Source organism: Gymnoscopelus microlampas (genome assembly GCF_963454915.1).
Source record: "Gymnoscopelus microlampas genome assembly, chromosome: 1".
Classification (NCBI taxonomy): domain Eukaryota; kingdom Metazoa; phylum Chordata; class Actinopteri; order Myctophiformes; family Myctophidae; genus Gymnoscopelus; species Gymnoscopelus microlampas.
Window position 1 is genome coordinate 60561171 of NC_139962.1, and position 22004 is coordinate 60583174.

General features: G+C 40.9%; 1 protein-coding gene across 2 annotated transcripts in view; it reads right to left on the reverse strand.

The window, feature by feature from the left end:
• Positions 1–10583: 10583 nt before the first annotated feature.
• LOC311048530 (uncharacterized protein) overlaps positions 10584–22004 on the reverse strand; it is a 62302-nt gene continuing 50881 nt past the window's right edge. The window contains exons 29-36 of one of the 2 annotated variants that reach the window (XM_084061789.1): positions 21659–21756; positions 20824–20874; positions 19706–20038; positions 18574–18682; positions 17238–17624; positions 15114–15443; positions 14121–14212; positions 10584–11580 (exon numbers count right to left, since the gene is read on the reverse strand). In XM_084061789.1, the coding sequence (XP_083917915.1) occupies positions 11452–11580; positions 14121–14212; positions 15114–15443; positions 17238–17624; positions 18574–18682; positions 19706–20038; positions 20824–20874; positions 21659–21756 (1529 nt within the window). In that variant the 3' untranslated portion in view covers positions 10584–11451. Of the gene's footprint in view, positions 11581–14120; positions 14213–15113; positions 15444–17237; positions 17628–18573; positions 18683–19705; positions 20039–20823; positions 20875–21658; positions 21757–22004 lie in introns of both variants that reach the window. The other variant, XM_084061788.1, reaches the window with a different exon arrangement.

The following is a 22004-nucleotide window of genomic DNA, read 5'->3' on the forward strand; positions in this document are numbered from 1 at the left end:
AGCACAGCCATTAGACACCTCCTTACCTCAGCTCTAAATCCTTACAGTGTGTCTATTATCAATTGGTTCAGCCTGGCGATCCTCAATCTGTGTTGTCTGACAATTATTCTTGCACTCACTTTATTCTCCCCTTTTCAGGTAAAGTGCAAAGTTGCCATGTTATAATACGTTTCTATGAATGCTTTAGCTTCAAGACTGTATTGGTGTGGGACTGTTGGTGTTTTTGTTGCACTCGTTACAAAGCTAATGGAGGCTAATGGAAGCTAAAGGGAGCCACCCAGAGGCCGTTTACAGAACATCATAAAGTGACGTTCAGTCTACACATTAGCAGCAGCTCAGTCAGTGTTGTCGTATATGAGATGCAAATATTATAATTGGGATTTCATTTATATTGCATATTTCATCTTACTTACATTTTGTTTACAAGGTGAATATGTATGCTACACAGCATATGACAGTGTCCTTGTTTAAGGAAGGATAGGCTATCATAAATGTTTAGCTTCAGCCTATTTCCTTTTGATCACCTCAAACACTGATGGATGTAAGACTTGTATACATGTATGCTTGTACTGTCACAGCATAGCAGAGTAAGACCTGTCCTAGGGGTTTTGTGAATAATCACATGAAGTATAAAAGTCTGATATATAAGAAGTTATAGTTATAATGGTAATGCCTTTATTGATTGTATGCTGTGCTTTGAATACACTATATTATTTGTATGTGTTATGGAAATGATTATTTTGTCATTCAGTCATAAAGTGACGTTCAGTCTATACATTAGCAGCAGCTCTGTATTGTCTGACAATTATTCTTGCACTCTATTTCCTTTTCATCACCTCAAACACTGATGGAAAGTAACTAGTAACTACAGTTACTATAGGCTTTTTTGGTTGGTTATATCATTTTAGTTGACCTTGTAACAGTAAACTCATGTACTGTACTGGTACCTTTTCCTGTGCAAACTTCAATCAATCTAAAGGATCTGGTATTTCTATTATTGGCATATATTTTTAATGTTAATAATGAGAGCTATACATTTAAGGAAGGATAGGCTATCATAAATGTTTAGCTTCAGCCTATTTCCTTTTGATCACCTCAAACACTGATGGATGTAAGACTTGTATACATGTATGCTTGTACTGTCACAGCATAGCAGAGTAAGACCTGTCCTAGGGGTTTTGTGAATAATCACATGAAGTATAAAAGTCTGATATATAAGAAGTTATAGTTATAATGGTAATGCCTTTATTGATTGTATGCTGTGCTTTGAATACACTATATTATTTGTAGGGTTGTCCGATATTGGCTTTTTTACCGATAACCGATATACCGATATTGTCCAACTCTTAATTACCGATACCGATATCAACCGATACCGATAAATGCGGGGATTATTGTGATTAGGGTAAGCTCAAATTTCATATCACACACACCATATACAGTAAAAACTCCTGTAACTTATTTATAAAGCAAAAAAAAAAAAAAAAAAAAAAATCAAAAACCGATACCGATATTTTCCCGATATCAATTTTTATGCTAATATCGGCCGATAATATCGGGAGGCCGATAAAATCGGACATCCCTAATTATTTGTATGTGTTATGGAAATGATTATTTTGTCATTCAGTCATAAAGTGACGTTCAGTCTATACATTAGCAGCAGCTCTGTATTGTCTGACAATTATTCTTGCACTCTATTTCCTTTTCATCACCTCAAACACTGATGGAAAGTAACTAGTAACTACAGTTACTATAGGCTTTTTTGGTTGGTTAAATCATTTTAGTTGACCTTGTAACAGTAAACTCATGTACTGTACTGGTACCTTTTCCTGTGCAAACTTCAATCAATCTAAAGGATCTGGTATTTCTATTATTGGCATATCTTTTTAATGTTAATAATGAGAGCTATACATTTAAGGAAGGATAGGCTATCATAAATGTTTAGCTTCAGCCTATTTCCTTTTCATCACCTCAAACACTGATGGATGTAAGACTTGTATACATGCTTAATGTCCCTTTAAAGTTAAAACTGTATATAGAATGCAGATATATGCAGAGAAACACAGAGACACTGGCCATCAACAACATCAATCATATTCCTAAGGCTAGCACCCATCATCAGCACCATCATTCATCCCCATAGCTTGATGGATGTAAGACTTGTATACATGCTTAATGTCCCTTTAAAGTTAAAACTGTATATAGAATGCAGCTATATGCAGAGAAACACAGAGACACAGGCCATCAACAACATCAATCACATTCCTAAGGCTATCAGCCATCATCAGCACCATCATTCATCCCCATAGCTTGATGGATGTAAGACTTGTATACATGCTTAATGTCCCTTTAAAGTTCTTTTGACAAGATCATTTCAAGATTAGAATTGTTAACCACATTTTCACAACTGAGGGAAAAAGGTTTGATTGGCCCATACTCATTGTGCTTGAGAATGGAGGTTTCCCAGTGATGAGCAATGGTCATCTGATGCTTTTTAGCCAGTGATTTTGTTATGTTTTTGAATTTTTTAAAATAATCTTTAAACATCTTGTGTTTAGCTTCAAACCTCATACACCACATATGTAGTAATGGGCCAATTTTCCTTATAGCAGATGGATAATGGATCATAAAGTGATGCTTCAGTATTACATTTCTGTGTGGATACAAATGCTTAAATAGTGTGTGGTGCTCCAAAATCAAATGCTTTAAATATGTTGTCATGCCAGCACTGCCATTGCCAGCACTCTCCAAAATAATCTTTGTGGGACGGTTCTTTCGTTCTAAAAATCCATAATCAAATGAATAAATCCTGCAAAGTAAATCAATTATTTCACATTTTTTTGTATATACTACTATTTTTGACCTTTTTTTCAATCATTGAAATTGTTTCACACTGCCCTGTTTTGTCAAATAAAAGAACAGTTACTTTAATTCATTTCACCTCTTGTGTTGGGGAGCATGCTTACAATATTTACTCTTAAATATACTATAAATATACTCAGGACCTCCCTCACCGTCACCTTGTACCTTGTACTCTACTACCCTCTAGGGGTTACACAGAGCTACTACTTCAGACAACCAGACCCGGTCGATCTGGGTCGAGCTGTCTCAAAATCGCGGCTGGTCGACCTGTCTTGGGTCGACATGTCTGGTGACCAAAAAAATCATCAATGCCAACTCAACAGTTATAGGCTACAACAAATTATAAAGAACACTTAGTTGATTATTTATCTTATCTTTTGACATTGTGTAATCATACACTGACTGAGCTAGTGAGCCCAGTATTAACAGAGTATGATTCAAATGCCAAATGAGCAACCCAAGTAAGCACACTACATATATGCGCAGTGGTGGAAAAAGTACTCAAATTCTTTACTTAAGTAAAAGTACCAATACTGCAATACAAAAATACTCTGTTACAAGTAAAAGTCCAGAATTCTAAATTTACTTGAGTAAAAGTACAGAAGTATTGGCATCAAAGTGTACTTAAAGTACCAAAAGTAAAAGTACTAAAATGTTTGAAAATAGCCGATCTACAAGCTCACAACGCGTTGCATCGCGACGCGTTGTGAGCTTGTAGATCGGCTATTTTCAAATAGTCTAGGTATAAAATAGGGCTAAAGTGGTTAATGTATGTTTCATAATGTAATAATTTATATCTGCAAAGTAACTAGTAATTAAAGTTTTCAAATAATTGTAGTGGAGTAAAAATACAATATTTGCCTCTGAGATGTAGTGGAGTAGAAGTAAAAGTATTGGTAATTGGAAATACTCAAGTAAAGTAGAAATATCTCAAAATTGTACTTAAGTACAGTACTTGAGTAAATGTACTTAGTTACTTTACACCACTGGGAGGGAGGGATATGGGATCAAACTTATCCAAGGATACATGACACAGGGAAGGGACAGCAGGAGTGTGAGCTGACCTGAGGGTTGTGATTTTATCAATAAAAAATGTTTAAAAAACTCTCGCAGAGCGTGGGTGAAGGCACAAAAGAGGGTAAAGTGTGAGGATTTATGAGGGAATTAAACACATTCAAAATAACTTGGGCTTTATGGCAATTGTTTTAGACTAGGGTGGGGAGATGTGTGTTTTGGCACGTTTGACGGCTTTCTAGTAATTGGACAGGCGGCCTCGTAGGATCTCTAGTGAGACATGCAGTTTATTATTCCGCCATTTTCTCTCTGCTTGCCTACGTGCGCGTCTGAGAGAGCGGGTTGAGTCGTTGAGCCATGGCTCAGAAAGTGCTTTGGTGCGTGAGATCCTGAGGGGGGCAACAGAGTTCAGGATATCAGTACATGTGAGGTTGAACCTAGAAACCCTCATGAAACCCTCATAAATCCTCGCACTTTCAAACTGGTCAAATGAGTACCTCTGCACTGAGAGCACCAATGTTAACAAGGGCGTGGAGCGATGAGCCGTTAAAACTGGCAGGGAATTGTGATGGAGTTGTGTGGTTAATCGCACGCGAGTAGCATGCGGGGGTATAAGAAATAAGCTCTGTGCAGGGAATAGAAACCGAAAATAAAATGGGAATGTGGTCGGAGATGGTTTTAGATAAGGGGCACAATACAATGGGGGAAATGGATAGTCCATAGGACAGAACAAGGTCCAGTGTATGGCCCTTTATATGAGTCGGGACAGTGACGGACTGGGTGACTAACCAGAACAGCTGGGCTACCGGAGTCCACAGTTAAAAGGACTAACCCCTTCCCTCAAAAAGTGCAGTTCGCTGGGCTCTTTTAATACAGCCCTGAAAATTCACCTTTCAGGAGGCCAAGAAAGGAGGTAGTACTATTTTCCTGTTAGACAGACGACCCCCCCCTGTTCTTGTACATATAGTTTTTTATTTCCCCCTTTTTTATTTTTTTGTTGTACATAATGTTATCTTTTTCAGTTTTTTAGTATTGATATTTGAACTGTGGTGCCACTATATATGTCTATGAATTGAATATCAAGGACCTCGTTGGAAACAAGACTGCAAGGACTTTTATGAACATACCTTTTAGACGAAGTAACTGTGCTGTTTTACATTTTTGCCTAATAAAATATTCAAACAATCAATCAATCAGGTTAAAACAATCCAAGAGATTTAGGAAGTCTTTGACTAAAGGTTTTGACTCGCAACATACATGAACATTAAAATCGTCTGATAAAAGTATGTGGGGGGGCGGGTATATCACTGCACAAAAAAAAGGGTGACAGATTCAATTCGAAAGACTGCAGTTGGAAGCTGGAGTAGCTGGGATAAGGCACGTCTCAGGGGGCAGAGGAGAGTTTTATAACACAATAGATGTCTTGCCCCTTACACATAGCCCATATAAAAAACTAAAACTAACACTAACAGTAATTAAAAACTAAGCTCAATAAAAAAAAAAACTGGCAAACCCGCGAATTAAAACTGAACTGAAAACAAGTTGAAATAAAAACTAGAAAAAGTGCTCCTCGGAGCACAGGTCTCCGCCAGGCCAGGTAGATTATTGTGGCCTCCTGGTGGTGCTATAATAGGAAAATATGTGAAAATTCCATTTCTTCTTAGGCCTTTCAATCGGACACTGCATTCATGATTTGAGGCATTTTGTTCCAAAAATGTGCTTTGCTAAATTAGACCTGCTGGTGGCGCTATAACAGGCCAATGTGAAAAGGGTGGCAATTTTTCCTTGGCCTAGTGGGAATGTGCGTGCAAAACTTTGGAAGCCAATATTAGCCAATTAGGATGGAATATGAACAATCTGACAGATCTGTGTTGATCACATGACTATAGAGATACTGTGTACCGAATGCGAATTGTGTGTTTTTTGGACAGAGTCTGTAGGAGTGATATCCAAAAATGTGTTTTACACAAATCGGCCTCCTGGTGGCGCTATAATAGGCCAATCTGAAAGATTTGGGGCAGAGGTTCGGCTTTGTGTGTGCAAAGTTTCGCATCGGCCGGGCCAACGGTGCCGTAGATTAGCTGTTCACAGACACACACACACACACACACACACACACACACACACACGGACACACGGACGGACAGGGTGCAAAACATACTCTCTCGCCATGCCTTTCGGCCTGGCGGAGACAATAAATGGTAAAGACAAATGCAAAATTGTAATAACCTTGGTAAGACGCTTCCATATTGATGGATTCAGCTGTGGAACTACTGTGCTCCAGCCAGGAACTGATGATCTCTGCGTAGGTTTGAACATTTGTCACTTTCCGTGGGATGACAAACACCTCGTCAGGGACCAGGTAGTACCCGTCTTCGGTGGTCTTTCAATAAAGAGTGTTTGAACATCGATACAGAGACTTAGAGAGGGGACAATGGCAGATGCACAGCAGAAGGATTTGTGAGAGAATTAGTCGGTTTATGACTGTTTTTATTGACTAAATTGGAGATGTATTTTATTTTGCTTCTGCTTCTGCTTTTGTTTTTATTGCTCTCTGGTAATAGGCTCTATGCATAGCAGCCATATTGTGAAGACATTCACAGGTGTTGCCAATGATACTAATGAAGTTCCATTCTGGTCAAACAGAGTCAGGGTGCTGATAGTGTGCATGTTGGCTCACTGGAAACACTGCTACACCAGTGGCAGTGGGTCTAAAATTGGGGTCCAGGGACCCTCATGGTTCCTTGTGGGTGTTCCAAATGTCCTCTTGCGGGTGTGTAACTCTGAGAGTGTACAAATGGAACCAAATGGACCCGTAGGGTCCATTTGGTTCCATCCCTTCCTGAACTCTTTCTCAAAACTATTGTCTCGTTTCTCATTAGCTGTTAGCTGTAGTAGCCTAGTAGTACTAAATAGGTTAGATTTTTTGGCAGCTTCCCAGGTGACAGTGGAGTGACAATTCAAGGACTTTTAAGATCTTTTTTATTCCAAAAAAAAAATAAGAAAGAAAAGAAAAAGACCATTACTGCACCAAACGTAATCAACAAACTATACTATAAAATCTGGTCAAACACTGGCCAAGTTGTCAAATAATATAAGAAAGAGGCCAACATTTTGAAAACAAAAAACGTCTTGCAAAGTGAGGCGTTTTGAGCTTGTAGATCTGCTATTTTCACAATATTTATCTGTGGAACTGAGTCAAACAAAAGTCAAAGAAAATTCCAGTTCAAATATGAATATTTGGTGGGGTCACGGCCTGAAAAGGTTGAGAAGAGGTAGAGAAGTCCTGGGATGATACACTGCATAACCTCTACGACCAACTGATGAACATCGATGGTCAATAACTAGGTTACACCTAGTGCTCAGGGGCATGCTGGGACCAAAATTCAGCTCTGGGATTTTCCGATTTTTTTCAATTAAAAAAAAAAACATGCTGCAGTTGTCTTGGGTGGCCCACCGGCCGTCTGGCGGCCCGTAAATGGCGCGGCCGTTCTGGAATTTTCCCGAATTTCCCAGTGGCCAGCACGTCCCTGCTAGTGCTGCACTCTCTCCCCAAATGATACAAGGTGCCGTGCCACCCAGACAGGGAAGGGTCTACCCAGTTGTCAGTGCCAAAAGGCCGTCGGGAAATAGCCTGGGATCCAGCCTGCTTCACTACGTTCGGCGGATTTTTTTTTCTCACTTCGTTTCTCAGTCTGGAAAAGCCTCCTATCTACAAGAACAGGGCAGAGCCTCACAGCATCTGTCTAAATCATTGGTTCTCAAAGTGGGGTCCGGGGACCCCCGGGGGTCCTTGAGGGAGTTCCAGGGGGTCCCCAGCTAAATGATGGATAGTTAGGAACCAAATGGACCCTCATGAGTCTGTAACTCTGAGAGTGTACAAATGGAACCAAATGGACGGGTCCATTTGGTTCCATTTGTACACTCTCAGAGTTAAATTAACATTGATCGGCTTTGCCGACATATGAAAGACTATAAAAATGGGACTCAACGGCTCCCTGCTCGTCACTCAGCATCAAGGGTTGGATTGGTCTAACCCAGTGGTTTTCAACCAGTGGTCCTTGGGGGGGGTACCAGGGGGTCCCCAGCTAAATTAGTTAACATAGCGTCACAATCATTTTAACTATTTAGCTTTGGCTATTCAAAAATAGCAGATCTACAAGCTCATAGCGCGGCACCGAGTGCCGCGCTATGAGCTTGTAGATCTGCTATTTTTGAACCCCATGAGTATGCAAGCCAACAGTACATTTACACAATCGGTATTATTCAGTAGAACCAATCCTTTCCAAGCCCTCATGTGTTGACAATGCATATCAGAGTCACTACAAAGTAAACATTCTACATAGATGTACATTTCTGCCTATTTCTCCCATCTCCTATCTCCATTCAGATATTGACATTCTTTACTAGAATGTAGAGAGACATCCTGACTATTATGGCCAGTTTTAAACCGCTCAGAGCTTCCATTGTGAATCTACACATGAGTTTATATGCCTCAACCCCCAGACAGGCATTCTTTTTGGTTGGGGTTATGTAACAATATATATTACACGGCTTGGTTGAATGCTTGATTCTGATTGGTCAGTCATCAGTCATTATTTCTTGATAATGATGCTCTATAACGGACCGCTGTCCGACTCAGAGCACCTGCTCATGTCAACCTGCGCTGCTTGGTTTCATGCTGTAATCCAACATGACAGCCATGTAAAAAACAAACTATGTCAACTAAACGTTGCTCTCAAGAATGTTTTTGAAAACATTTGAAGTGAGAAATAGACGATGCGATAACCGAAAAGTGATTCCATTTGATCCACCACACTTCCTTGTTTATCGTGGCGCAACAACGCAAGAATACCAAAACACAGTCGCCCCGGGGCAAATAGGCATATCCAGCGGTAGGTAGAATGGGGGCAAGTGTGTTTTGGGTTACCTTATAGACTACTGTCATTTGTTTTCCGAGGGGAACTTGTCCGCCCAGTCCAATACTTATGGAATACTTTCATTGCCGTAAGCAAGGAAATACTTCGTTTTGTTGTTACTTTTGGGTCACTTTATTTATTAAGTAGGAAATGTAAAGCCCTTCAGGGTGATTATCCACCTCCGCTCCGCGTCAGTGGATAATCACCCTGTTGGGCTTTACATTTCAATAATGACCACCTCCTCATACATTATCCCTTGCATATACATTTCACCACTTTTGCAGTAAAATAATTTCCTGTATGGAAGGCCTTTATTAGAGATGAGGAAAAACACTTGTTTGGTCTTGGTAGAGGCATCTCCGTCTTGTCACTCACTAGCCTAAATGTCACTACACGTATATCTGCCATTTTCGGTGACGACACTCACACACAACTACTGTAAGTATAAATCATGCAATAATAGAAAATAATACCCTTTTCTTTCTTGGCCATCAGAAGCTTTGAAGTTCACCTACAGTATACTTTGTAGTAACATTATCATGCATAATGTACATATTGGTGTTTTACAATCACACAATATTTTGACTGTTCAAATATAACTTTCAGACATACAGAGATTAGATTCAAATTCTGAGAACTCACAGAACTCACAGCTTCCAAACAACACATTGAACTCTTTTCCAATGATCATTTTATTGGTAACTTATCGGTTGTATAGCTGACATTTAAACATGAGATCCTATACATTTAAGATGTCACAGAATCGGCAATGCTTTTTTTTTTATTCCACAGCAAGCATTGAAGGGGCTGAGAACCATCGATGTTATGCGTAAAACAAAAATATAATAATAGTTTCTGTTAATATTCTGACACAAGATTAAGTAATTTCATCAAGTTGCATTAAATTTCACAAGTTGGATGCAGCCAATAATGACATAAAAAATATCAAATAGGAGCAGTTTGTTACAATGAATGCATGACAGAGATGAACTGAAGCATTAATTAGCAGGTTTTTTAAACAGAAACATAATTTATTTACGTTAGTGATTGGGCGACCCAATTACCGAATTGTTAGCATACTGTATACCACATGGAAGCATTCCTGGCTGACTGGACTATTTGCTTGCATTTCAATCGCCTACTCTATGTTTCGTGTCTCTGTACACTGTTTACCTATCAATGTCAGAAAAAAACTATAATGATGGATAACATTGAACTATGTCTAAATGAAGTAAAAAAAACAACAACAATATAAAAAATACAGCAATAAAACGCTAAAAACATTCAGATACATGAAACCAGTGCAGTCAATGTTGACTTGAGAGACATCTAAAAATAGAAAATATTTACAGGACAGAGGTTCTAGAAGTGGAAAGGAAAGTATTCCAAACAATCTTGAGACATCTAAACATACACAATATTTACAGGAGAGGTGTTCTTAGAATCATATAGCTGCCTTTTAGTGAGATGCAGTGATATAAGTGTTAAGGTCATGTTACTGTGTTTTATATTACCGTTATTACGGTGAATTATGCTTGGGCAGAAATGTGACGCATAATGTTTGGCGATTGTTGTTAATATTGGTACTATAGCAAGCAGACGCAAGGCCTAGCAGAGACGTATTTACATTTTGTACCATTACACGCCAACACTTTCACAGGAGCATACATTAGGCTTGAATGTATTACAGCATTGGTTCTCAAAGTGGGGTCCGGGGACCCGCAGGGGTCCTTGGGGGGGTTCCAGGGAGTACCCCAGCAAAATGTGTTAATATAGCATCACAATCATTTTGACCTTTTATACTTTTGGCTATTTTTGAAAAATCGTAAAGAAAAGGGCCCATCTGCAAGCTCACAACACTCAGTTGTGAGCTTGCAGATCTGCTATCTTCTGCTTTTTTCGCGACATTCGAAGAGGTTTTGAAATTATTTTTGAGAATGTTCATATAAAGGACATATAGTTTTCCTTTAGTGGCATGCTGTCCTGGTTGAAAGTGGTTACGTCTGTCAGTGGGTTTTATAAATATTTAAAAGGTGAAGCGATATTCTTTGCCAAAATAATTGTTAAATAGCTCTTTATTCTGATAGCAATCACTCCTATAGAGTGTGCGTTCGGTAAGGGGTCGATCCGTCTCTCCAGCTCTGTAGTAAACAGGAAATACATTTTCAGGTCGAGAAATCCAAGAAACCAATCAGGAGAGAGAAATTACACCGGATAAACAAGTGAAATTAGAAGCGACGAAACAAAGTGAGCAGACACACCAATGATACCGGAACACCGGCTGATAAGTGATATTTGTGGGGTTCTCTCTCCTGATTGGGTAAAATTGGTATCCCGACCTGAAACTGTATTTTCAGTTTAATAAAGAGCTGGAGAGACGGGGAGACCCCTTTTTTTACTTGAACAAGCACTCTATAACGATGATTATAACGATCAGAATATCTTCCCTTTTTAACAAAAAAATATTTTAGTTGAACCCAAAAATATCACTTACTATATGATGAGTATGACTAAATAATCACTATATTGGATCCATTTCGGACACAGGTTCTTTTCCCGCCCATTTTAACAGTTTTGGGGGAAATACAAGGCTTCCACCCGACAGCGCCAGGTTAAATCCTAAACGGTATGGAATGTTCCAGATGTGTTTGTGTGTTTACTGAACGTGACAGTTCTCCTCCTGGCCCCCGTCTGGGTCGGCTTTCCCGCCATCCTCACAGCCGTCAATCCCAGGGGTTACCATGGCGACGGAGGAGGGACTCTGGAGGGACAAGGACCCCAACACCTGGAGACGGAACAACAAGGGACAGAAAGAAACATTTAAGAAACAGAAAAGTCACGTTCTGCAGAACTGCAGTGGCTCTCAAATCGTTTTCATGTCAAGGACCCGCACCCAGTGCCGCGCTATGAGCTTGTAGATCTGCTATTTTTTGGGGAAAAATCGTGAAAAATGTGTGCAAATCTTTAGTTTGAATATATATATACTTTTTTAAAGCGAAAGTTTTTAACACAAATCTTGGCTTCTGGGGATTTCACAAATGTCTTCTAAATCCTAAAGTACTTTTTTTGATATATTTTTTTAACTTATGTTGCTATATTATCAATGGTTTTCAAACATGTCAAAGGCCCCCAAAATAATATGTATTTGACCGCGGACCCCCTCCCATCTAAAAAAATATTTTGTTCCAGGGACCCCCAGAAGCAAAGATTTGAGTTAAAAATGTATATAAAAGATTTGCACACATTTTCAGGATTTTTTAAATAGCTAAAGACATTCGTAAAAGGCACTTCCACATTGCTGGAGTGTGGAAGTGCCTGGGACGGCCCCAGATGACTGGAAGGGAAGCCCCTTTATAGTCATCGTTTGACGTTTGGTTTGCTAAATATAGGCTGGTAATGGGACATAATATCCGGTGGTGAGTATGTCTGTGGTTAGAGACGGCTTTGGGAAAGTTGATTAAGCTTTTTTGTGGCCTTCCCACACTCTGGTACACACACACTGCACTGTTTCTCAACCAGTGGTTCACGGACCTCTAGTGGTCAATGGCATAATTTCATGTGGTCCAAAAAAGATATTGTTAAATATTGTACTTTTTACTCCAGTCCAGCTATTTGAAAACTTTAGTTACAAGTTACTTGGTAGGTTTAGATTAATATTACAAAACATACAGTAGCTAATTAACCAATATTTTATACATACTTCATATATTTGAAAATAGCAGATCTACAAGCTCACAGTGCATCACATCGCAACACGTTGTGAGCTTGTAGATCGGCTATTTTCAAATGGCCGAAATGTATATAGGGCTGAAGTGGATAATGTATGTTTTGTAATAATAATCAAAGTAACTAAAGTTTTCAAATAATTGTAGTGGAGTAAAAGTACAATATTTGCCTCTGAGATGTAGTGGAGTGTGGAGTGGGGTGTAGTGGAGATGTTGTGAGCTTGTAGATCGGCTATTTTCAGCGCGCAACCAAGTGTAAAATGAGCCGTCAAGGCACCGCCAAAATCATTTTAGTCGACTAAATCTACAGTTGATTTAGTCGACTAAAATGATTTAGATTAATCTTATGATATTTAGTAAGACTAAAACTAGACAAAAGAGTAAGAGTATTGAAAATTGGAAATACTCCAGTAAAGTAAAAATACCTCAAAATTGAAAGCACTTTTCACGGTGTATAGTGTTGTATATCGTCTCCGTCAGGTGGAAACCTGATATGTCCAAAACTATATACTTTTCAGGATTCAAATTCAAAAACAGCAAAAGTAGCAGATCTACAAGCTCGAATGATCCACTACTTTTTGTGTGAGGCTGTAGTATGATCAAGTAGGGCGTTCATTTACAAAAACAAACGCAAAAAGTTAAAATATGGAGATAAGAGGTTTCTGCCGGACAGTGACGATTTGATGTTCATTATTAATGGAGTCTTTTACTCTGCTGTATCTACAGCACAAACTTTTCCATGTCAAGGACCCACACATTGATTTGTATTTGGCCGCGGACCCCCATCTGAAAATGTTGTGTGGCAGGGACCCCCAGAAGAGAAAATACAACAACCCCTGGACCCCTGGGGGTCCCCGGACCCCACTTTGAGAACCAATGCAATAATGGCCTTACCTTATTTGAAAAGACGTTGTGGCAGGGAGACCCACCATAAGAGAAGATTGCTTACTCTTTGAAGATTTTTCACAACTTCTAGAGAAAATATCATTGTGGAATAGCCCGATCTGCAAGCTTGCAATGCCCGGACACAGTGTTGATTTCGTCGACTAAAACTATGACGAAAAATGTTCGTCGACTACCTTTTTCCACTGACGAAAACTAGATAAAAATGACTAAGCTAAGCTCCGATGACTAGAACTAAAGACTAAATATATTGACAATTTCGTCAACAAATAAAAACTAGACTAAAATGTTAGTGAGGGACGAGTGGAGGAGAGATCCGGTAGAACTAAAAGACAAGTCATTTTATGTTTGGTTACGATCGGGTGTAGCGCTCTGAAAATAGCAGATCTACAAGCTCACAACGCGTCGCAGCGAGCTTGTAGATCGGCTATTTTCAGCGTGCAACCAAGTGTAAAATCAGCCGTCAAGGCACCGGCAAAAACAAATTTAGTCGACTAAATCAACTGTAGATTCAGTCGACTATAATCTTATGATATTTAGTAGACTAAAACTAGACAACTAAAACATTTCAGATGACAAAAATATGACTAAAGCTAAATGGAATTTTATTCAAAAGACTATGACTAAAACTAAATCTGCTGTCAAAATCAACTATGTCCGGACCCCACTTTGAGACCCACTAGGAGGGAAGTCTCACCTTGTTGTCAGATGAACGAGGACTACGTCTCTTCACGGTGGTTCTCCTCATGATGAACGGACTGGCCTCACCCAGCGGGATGTCAGCGAAACCTGACCCCACGCGCACACGCACACACACACACACACACACACACACACACACACGTTAAAGGAGCACTCACTAGAGCACCGAAGTCTGACGTGATTTACACATCCTACCTGGTTTGCGGTTTTCCACCCCCGTTCTGAATCCCCATAGGCGTCTTTAATATCGTGTCAAATAAGAACTGTGTTCCAAAAATAAACAAATGACCCCGGCGGTTTGACTCTTATGGATATGAAGCATCAACTGACGGTGAGAAAACGATAATGTTACTTCCGCCGAATTAGTTACATTTTTGCCAGAAACAGACTGTATCAAATATGAGTGACTGACTATCATAAACGATACAGAGCCTCCTCTCTGACAATATCGCAGAGACAGTTTGTTTATTTTTGGACCACAATTCTTATATGAGACGATTCTAAGATGACCCAATGTTATTCTCCATAGAGAAATGACTTTACGAACCAGGGGATGAACGAGTGACGTCAGGACCTCTGTACTCTCGTTGCTCACTTTTGATCAGTATTCTAAACCACTCTTATCTCATTGTTGTCATACAAGGACGTAGAGCCTTCGTCCTACCCCCCCCCCCCCCAGCCCGTAGGAGTACGTGCAATGGCCAATTGTGTTTGTGTAGACGCTCGACAAAGCCGGATGCACCACGGTGGATTCGAACCCACAACCTCCGTGGTGGTGGGCAGTGACTTTACCACTGCGCCACCCGAGCTCTACTTTTGGTACTTTAAGTACACTTACTACTTTTATTACATTTATTACTTTTCTTACTCAAGTACATTTAGAATTGCACACTCTTACTTGTAACAAAGTGTTTCTACATCGCAGTATTGATACTTTTACTTAAGTAAAAAATGTGAATACTTTTTCCCACCAGTGCTCAGTACTGACCTCTCTGCACCAGCTCGGGAAGTCCTTCCGGCCGGAACTCGTCGTCGCCCGGCTCACTTCCTGGCGGTCGCGGCGTGGTCGCCGTGGAGACGTTGTCTCGGATCCTCTTGGCGAGGTCGTGCAGGGCCTCCTGGGCTTTGGTCGGGGTGTTCTTGACCCCGTGACCCCGTTTCCTTGGAGACGACCTCTGAGGAGGGGGATGGCGATCGCCCCCGGCCACCGCCGCCGCCGGTGGAGCCGTGTTTTCGGCGTTGTCGTCCTCCGGCGCCCCCTGCCGTTTGGAGGCCGACAGCCTCTCTGAACGCCGGCGTTTGGCGCCGCTGGCGCTGCCTGTCACGATCATGACATTAACCCATTAATACCTGGAGCGCATCTGTGTCACTTTAGATTTCTTTGGCTATTCAAAAATCTTGAAACATTTTTTATTTTTATTTTTTTCAAAAAACTGTTAGGATTTAGAAAACATTTTTAAGAATGGCCTCAGGTCTTAATGGGTTAAAAAAAATGACATTTATGTTTGCCTTGTAGACTTTTTAAAGTAAAAGTGCACAGGGCAGACATGACAAATAACCTAAGTACACAAAGATATGACTCAAAATGACTGGTACCAATAATGAAAATAAATAATACCCATAAGGCCATCATCATCCTACATCCTCCTATATCATCCTATAATTCTACAAAGCTCTGTGAGTGAGCGCGTCCCCAAAATCTCTTCTGCCCGGTTCTCCTCAGCGGCTCGAGCAATGGATCTGCATTTTGCACACAGCCATTGACCATTACCATGTGCACGGAACAGCGAAGCCCGTTTTTCGCTTTCCCCAAATGTCAGCTGTTTATTAGCGTTTTTGTGTTCGCTGGCTCCCGGGTTGCCAAATCATGTGCGTGAAACAAGCACCGCTGTTGCCACATCCGTGAAACAAGCGGACCATCCGTGAAACAAGCGGACCATGACGCACTTTGGGTGCTCATATCCCTATCCCTAGTATACTTAAAATGGTAAAAAGTTTCTTGTTAAAAGGTTACAGCACTATATTGTGTATGAGGGTTTGTTCAGTAACAGGAGTGTCCCGGTCTCTCCAGCTCTTTAATAAACAGAAAATACATTTTCAGGTAGGTGACAACATTTCAGCCAATCAGAAGAGAGTACCCATTTATCCAATTTTGCCTGCTAATTTATTTGTGTCATCACTTCCAATGTCACTGTATCCTTGTCTGAGTTCTCCATCCTGGTATCCTGACCTGAAAATGCATTTTCTGTTTAATAAAGATCTGGCGAGACATGGAGACTCTTGTTACTGAACAAATCCCTTAGCCTACCTTTAATTAAATGTGTGGGACAAAACTAAAATAGCAGTTCTACAAGCTCACAATGTTTGTAGCTGGTAGATCTGCTATTTTTGAAAATGTATTCATTTTTCAACAGATGAATTCACACAGATGAATGGAAGCGATTATGCACGACTGCAATCATCACAAATAATTCCGATCAGGCAATAATAATAAAAAATAGGGCTGGGACTCGATTAAAAAAAAAATCGAATTACTTAGAGGCTTTGTTATGAATTAATCGCAATTAATCGCATTTTAATCGCATATCAATATTTGACCTGAGAACAGTGAAAAGCACGTTTTTCAAATGGATTTTGGCATACGTCTTTAAGTACATGTACTCAAGAACTGTACTTAAGTACAATTTTGAGGTATTTGCACTTGACTCTCGAGTATTTCCAATTTCTAATACTTTTACTTCTACTCCAGTAACTCCACTATATCTCAGAGGCAATTATTGTACTTTTTACTCCACTACAATTATTTGAAAACTTTAGTTACTAGTTACTTTGTAGATTTCGATTATTATCATAAAACATACAGTACCATGTAACCATGTGAAAATAGCAGATCTACAAGCGCAAGGCATTGTGAGCTTGTAGATCTGCTATTTTCCACCACTGGAGGCTGGTAGAGTGTGTTGTTGTTACTGATGTTTTATAGTAGTTTAATTAATTATTAATACAAATCGCACGCATGTGACCCCCCACCGCATCGTGGAATAAAGTCCCGGCCCTAATAAAAAATAATTATAACCGTAATAACAAAGTAATAATTCGTGACAGGCCGCACCGTTAGCGCTGCCCGGCTGGATGCCGACGGCGTTAGCCTGTTGGCTAGCCGTGAGGTGCTCCAGACGCGCCGTCAGGCTGTCGTTGGTCTCCTCCAGGCTGTGGACCCGGAGCATCAGGCTGCAGTATTTCTCCACGCTCTCGTCCGACTCTCTGCTCTTCTCCTCCAGCGCCTCCCTCGCCTCGTCCAGCTCCTCGCTTCGGTCTTCCAGAGAAGACCTCAGTTCTGCCGCCGCGCGCTCCTTCTCCTCCAGGGAGGTCTTCAGGTCGTCGGCCTCCCGGGTCTTCTCCTCCAGGGAGGTCTTCAGGTCTTGCAGAGCTTTGTTTTTCTCCTCTTTCTCCTGCTTCAACTGTTCCACTTCGGCCAGCGCCGCCTCACTGCTGCCGCCTGCTGGAGCACAACAGAAGATGCTTTTAAAAAAGGGAGAGTTTGTGTTTTTTTTTGGCACAATGATCACCCTCCTCGCCAAGCTTCCCTTTGTGTTCGTATAGAGTCTATACGAACACCTTGGTGCAGCCTGTTTGGCTGAGAGTCTACTATTGACTCTCAGCCTAACACAGTGGTTCTCAAACTTTTTCATGTCAAGGACCCCCAAAATGGTATGTATTTGGCCGCGGACCCCCATCTCAAAACACTTTGTTCCAGGGACCCCCCAGAAGCAAACATTTGCGTTACAAATGTTCGCTTTAAAAAAGAATACATATTCAAATAATAATACATGCACAAATGTTCTATATTTTTCAAAAATAGCAGATCTACAAGCTCATAGCACGGACGCTCCATTGCGGAGTGATCGCGCGCCGAAAATCTCTTTTTCACCACGTAAAAAAAAAAAAAGGAGATCCGGAGATTTTTCTCAAGGAGATATAATGGGAGTGGACGGAAGGGATTTTTTTGGGGACGGTGATCCATCTGTCCCTTCCATTTGAGAGGCACCGTGGGTGATTCCAAAGTTGCGCTAGCCCACCCCTTGTGGGGGAAAAAATTGCCTCACAGAGATCTCCGGTTATGGCACTCAACGTGCGTCTTTGCAAAACCGGGAATTCGCGGTTTTGGCACTCAATGCGTTAACTCATTTTCCTGGGGACCCCCTGGTACCACCCCCAAGGACCCCTGGGGGTCCCCGGACCCCACTTTGAGAACCAACGGCCCAACAGACTGCACCGCGGTGGATTAAAACCCCTAGCTGCAGGTTACTTTGTTTGTTTTGAGTTAATGCCGAACTGTCCAAAAGAACAGATCTATTGTCATGGTATGACAGTCATGTTTCAGGGCTATGTTTGTGTATACCTGTGTTGTGTGTTTGTGTATACCTGTGTTGTGTGTTTGTGTATACCTGCGTTGTGTAACAGCGCGTCCTTCTCTTCTTCCACTTGTTTACAGCGGTTCATCCACAGAGACATCTTACTGTTGGCAGCGTCTCTCTCTTTAACCACACAACTCACCTAAAGACACACACACACACACACACACACACACACACACACACACACACACACACACACACACACACACACACACAGATGAGGCTATAAGATGGGAGACAGAGACGGATGTGTGCGTCTAGTCGACTAGTCTATTAACCACTCTCTATACTTAGTAAATTAATTTGACCAGGGTCAGCTCTGTACTTGGTCCAATCTCTTTCCCCTCTAAACCGGATATGGGGGTTTCAGTTACAGTGTCTTGAGAGTTGAGACAACTGAATTGAATAACCCATCATCACAGAATGCCCTCTTTTTTCTACGGCATTTAATACAATATTTGGTTATTTTTGAATATGATCTTATTAAGCATTGCTCAGTGCCTTTTATATGCTCTTTGGCCTTATAGATAGACGTATATTCAGTTTTGTCTGTTTTCTGAGTGTTCCCTTATATTTTAGATAAGTCATGTGGTTGGTTATTATAATCATCTTTTAACCCATTAAGACCGGGAATGTGTTTGTGTCATTTTAAGATTTCTTCGTCTCTTCAAAAATAGCAGATCTACAAGCTCATCGCGTGGCACAGAGTGTGGTTCTCAAACTTTTTCATGTCAAGGACCCTCAAAATGATATGTATTTGGCCGCAGACCCCCATCTGAAAATATTTTTTTCCAGGGACCCCCCAGAAGCAAAGATTTGAGTTAAAAATGTTTGCTTTAAAAATATATATATATTCAAAAATAGCAGATCTACAAGTTCATAGCTTGTAGATCTGCTATTTTTGAACAGCCAAAGTATAAAATATGGATATTAAGTGGTTACACAGATGCGTTCCCGGTTTGAATAGGTTAAACGTCAGTGAAATCGGACGGACAGACAGACAGACAGACAGAGTTTACCTGCTGACAAACAGAATGGTTGTAAGTGTGCGCCTGTTGATAAGACAGGTTGTGTGTGTGTGTGTGTGTGTGTGTGTGTGTGTGTGTGTGTGTGTGTGTGTGTGTGTGTGTGTGTGTGTGTGTGTGTGTGTGTGCGTGCGTACCCGTTGTGTGAGCTGCGAGACAGTCAGGTCGCGCGCCTCCCTCTCCTCCTGCAGGGTTAGCTGCCGCAATCGTTCCTTCTCTTCGTCCGTCCTCCGCCTCTCCTCCTCCGCTCTCTCCTTCTCTCGTTCCGCCGAAGACAGAGCGGCGGAGAGCAGCCTCTCTCTCTCCTCCTCTTTTCCGTCCAGCGCTCTCTCCAGCTCCTCCAGGCGACTCCGCAGTCTCTCTCTCTCTTTCTCCGCCTCCTCCAGCTGAGCCTGAAGACCGTCCGCCGTCTCCGTCCGTCTCTCCAGGTTCTGTTTCTCCTCCAGGAGAACTCGCTTCTCCTCCTCCAACTGGACAAAAAAAATAAAGAGGAGGAGGAACCACAGAGGAAGAGTGAAGGAGGAGTAAAGAGAAAGGACAAATCAGTGGTGTAATGTAGCTAAGTACATTTACTCAAGTACTGTACTCAAGTAGAATTTTGAGGTACTTTTACTTTACAGAGTATTTACAATTGTCTATACTTTTACTCCACTACATCTCAGAGGCAAATATTGAACTTTTACTCTACTACAATTATTTTTAAAACTTTAGTTAGTAGTTACTTTGCGGATATAAATGATTACATTATAAAACATACATTAACCACTTTAGCCCTATTTTATACCAAGGCTATTTGAAGATAGCAGATCTACAAGCTCACAACGTGTCGTACCGCGACGCGTTGTGAGCTTGTAGATCTGCTATCTTCAAACATTTTAGTACTTTTACTTTTGGTACTTTAAGTACATTTTGATACCAATACTTTTATATTTTATAAGTACATTTTTTATTTCTGACTTTTACTTACTTACTCTACATTGCAGTATTGATACTTTTACTTAAGTAAAACATTTGAGTACTTTTTTCCACCACTGGGAGAAACATATGTCAGATCAGTGATTCTCAAGAACTTGCAGATCATTTGAATCCTGAACACAGTTTTGATGTTTCCACCCAACAGAGACAGACAGCTACAGGTGCCAACAACACCACTAGCTGGTGATATAATCACAATATTTGACCATTTCTCTCATATCATTGATTACGAATTACGAACAGGACATTATATAACATATTGTTAACATTGTTCTCGTACCTTTCTCTTCTCCTCTTCGTTCTCCTCTAGCTCAGCCTTGGCCATCTCAGCCTGAAAGAAACACAGGTTTAACACATTATGAATGAACATAAAGAAACACAGGGTTTAACATTATGAATGAACATAAAGAAACACAGGGTTTAACACATTATGAATGAACATAAAGAAACACAGGGTTTAATACATTATGAATGAACATAAAGAAACACAGGGTTTAATACATTATGAATGAACAGAAGAATGAATTCATTCAACCTGAAAGACACATCAGCTCAGGGATCACCTCCTGCTGAATGTCATACAGCGCCCTCCTCTGGTAGGAAAGTATCATGGCTGTTTTGTTTAAAATGTGATCTAAACTGACACCAAGTTAGAAATAGAGTGCTTAGAGCACCGATTTGATTACTGATAATTTGACCCACATTTGATCAAAAAGCACAATATATTCTATTCAAGATTTGAGAACATTTAACTTACAAGCAAAAGACTAAATAACCAAAACATTTAATTGTTGATACAGATGTTGTAAAAAAAAAAGGCAAATAAGGGGCCTGGGCTGCCGGCGTGGCGGTCAAGGCACCCTAAGCTGCAATGTAGCCAGACAGCATGCCGCGGGTTCGAGTGCCGATCCCATCGGCCTTTGCTGCATGTCACTCTCCATCTCTCTCCCCATTTCCTGTCAGTCTACTGTCCCATAAAAAAAAGGCATAAAAGCCCCCCCCCCCCAAAAAAAAGCAAATAATGACCGATATATATATCTGCCGAAACCGTTATAGTGGTCTGCCTCTAGTTAGAATAATCTATATTTTAATCATTGTGTGTGATGATTGAATACCTGTAAGACAGCCTCTTCCAGGCTGTTTTCAGCCTCCTCCCTCTCTCTCTCCAGAGCATCAATTCGGTCCTGCAGGGTGTCACACTTCCTCTGGGCATCTACACACACACACACACACACACACACACACACACACACACACACACACACACACACACACACACTCTTAGTGAGTCTATTCTGCTGCTAGCCCCTTGTGACCTTTCAGGAGACGCCACGTTATGTTTACATTTGACTGAACGTTGCACCGTTTCACTTGGAGCCCTACCGACGATGCCAGATTTGTAGGACCTAGAGGACCTAGACCATCACTTAGCGATGTTATGACCCATATCTTGTCAAGCAA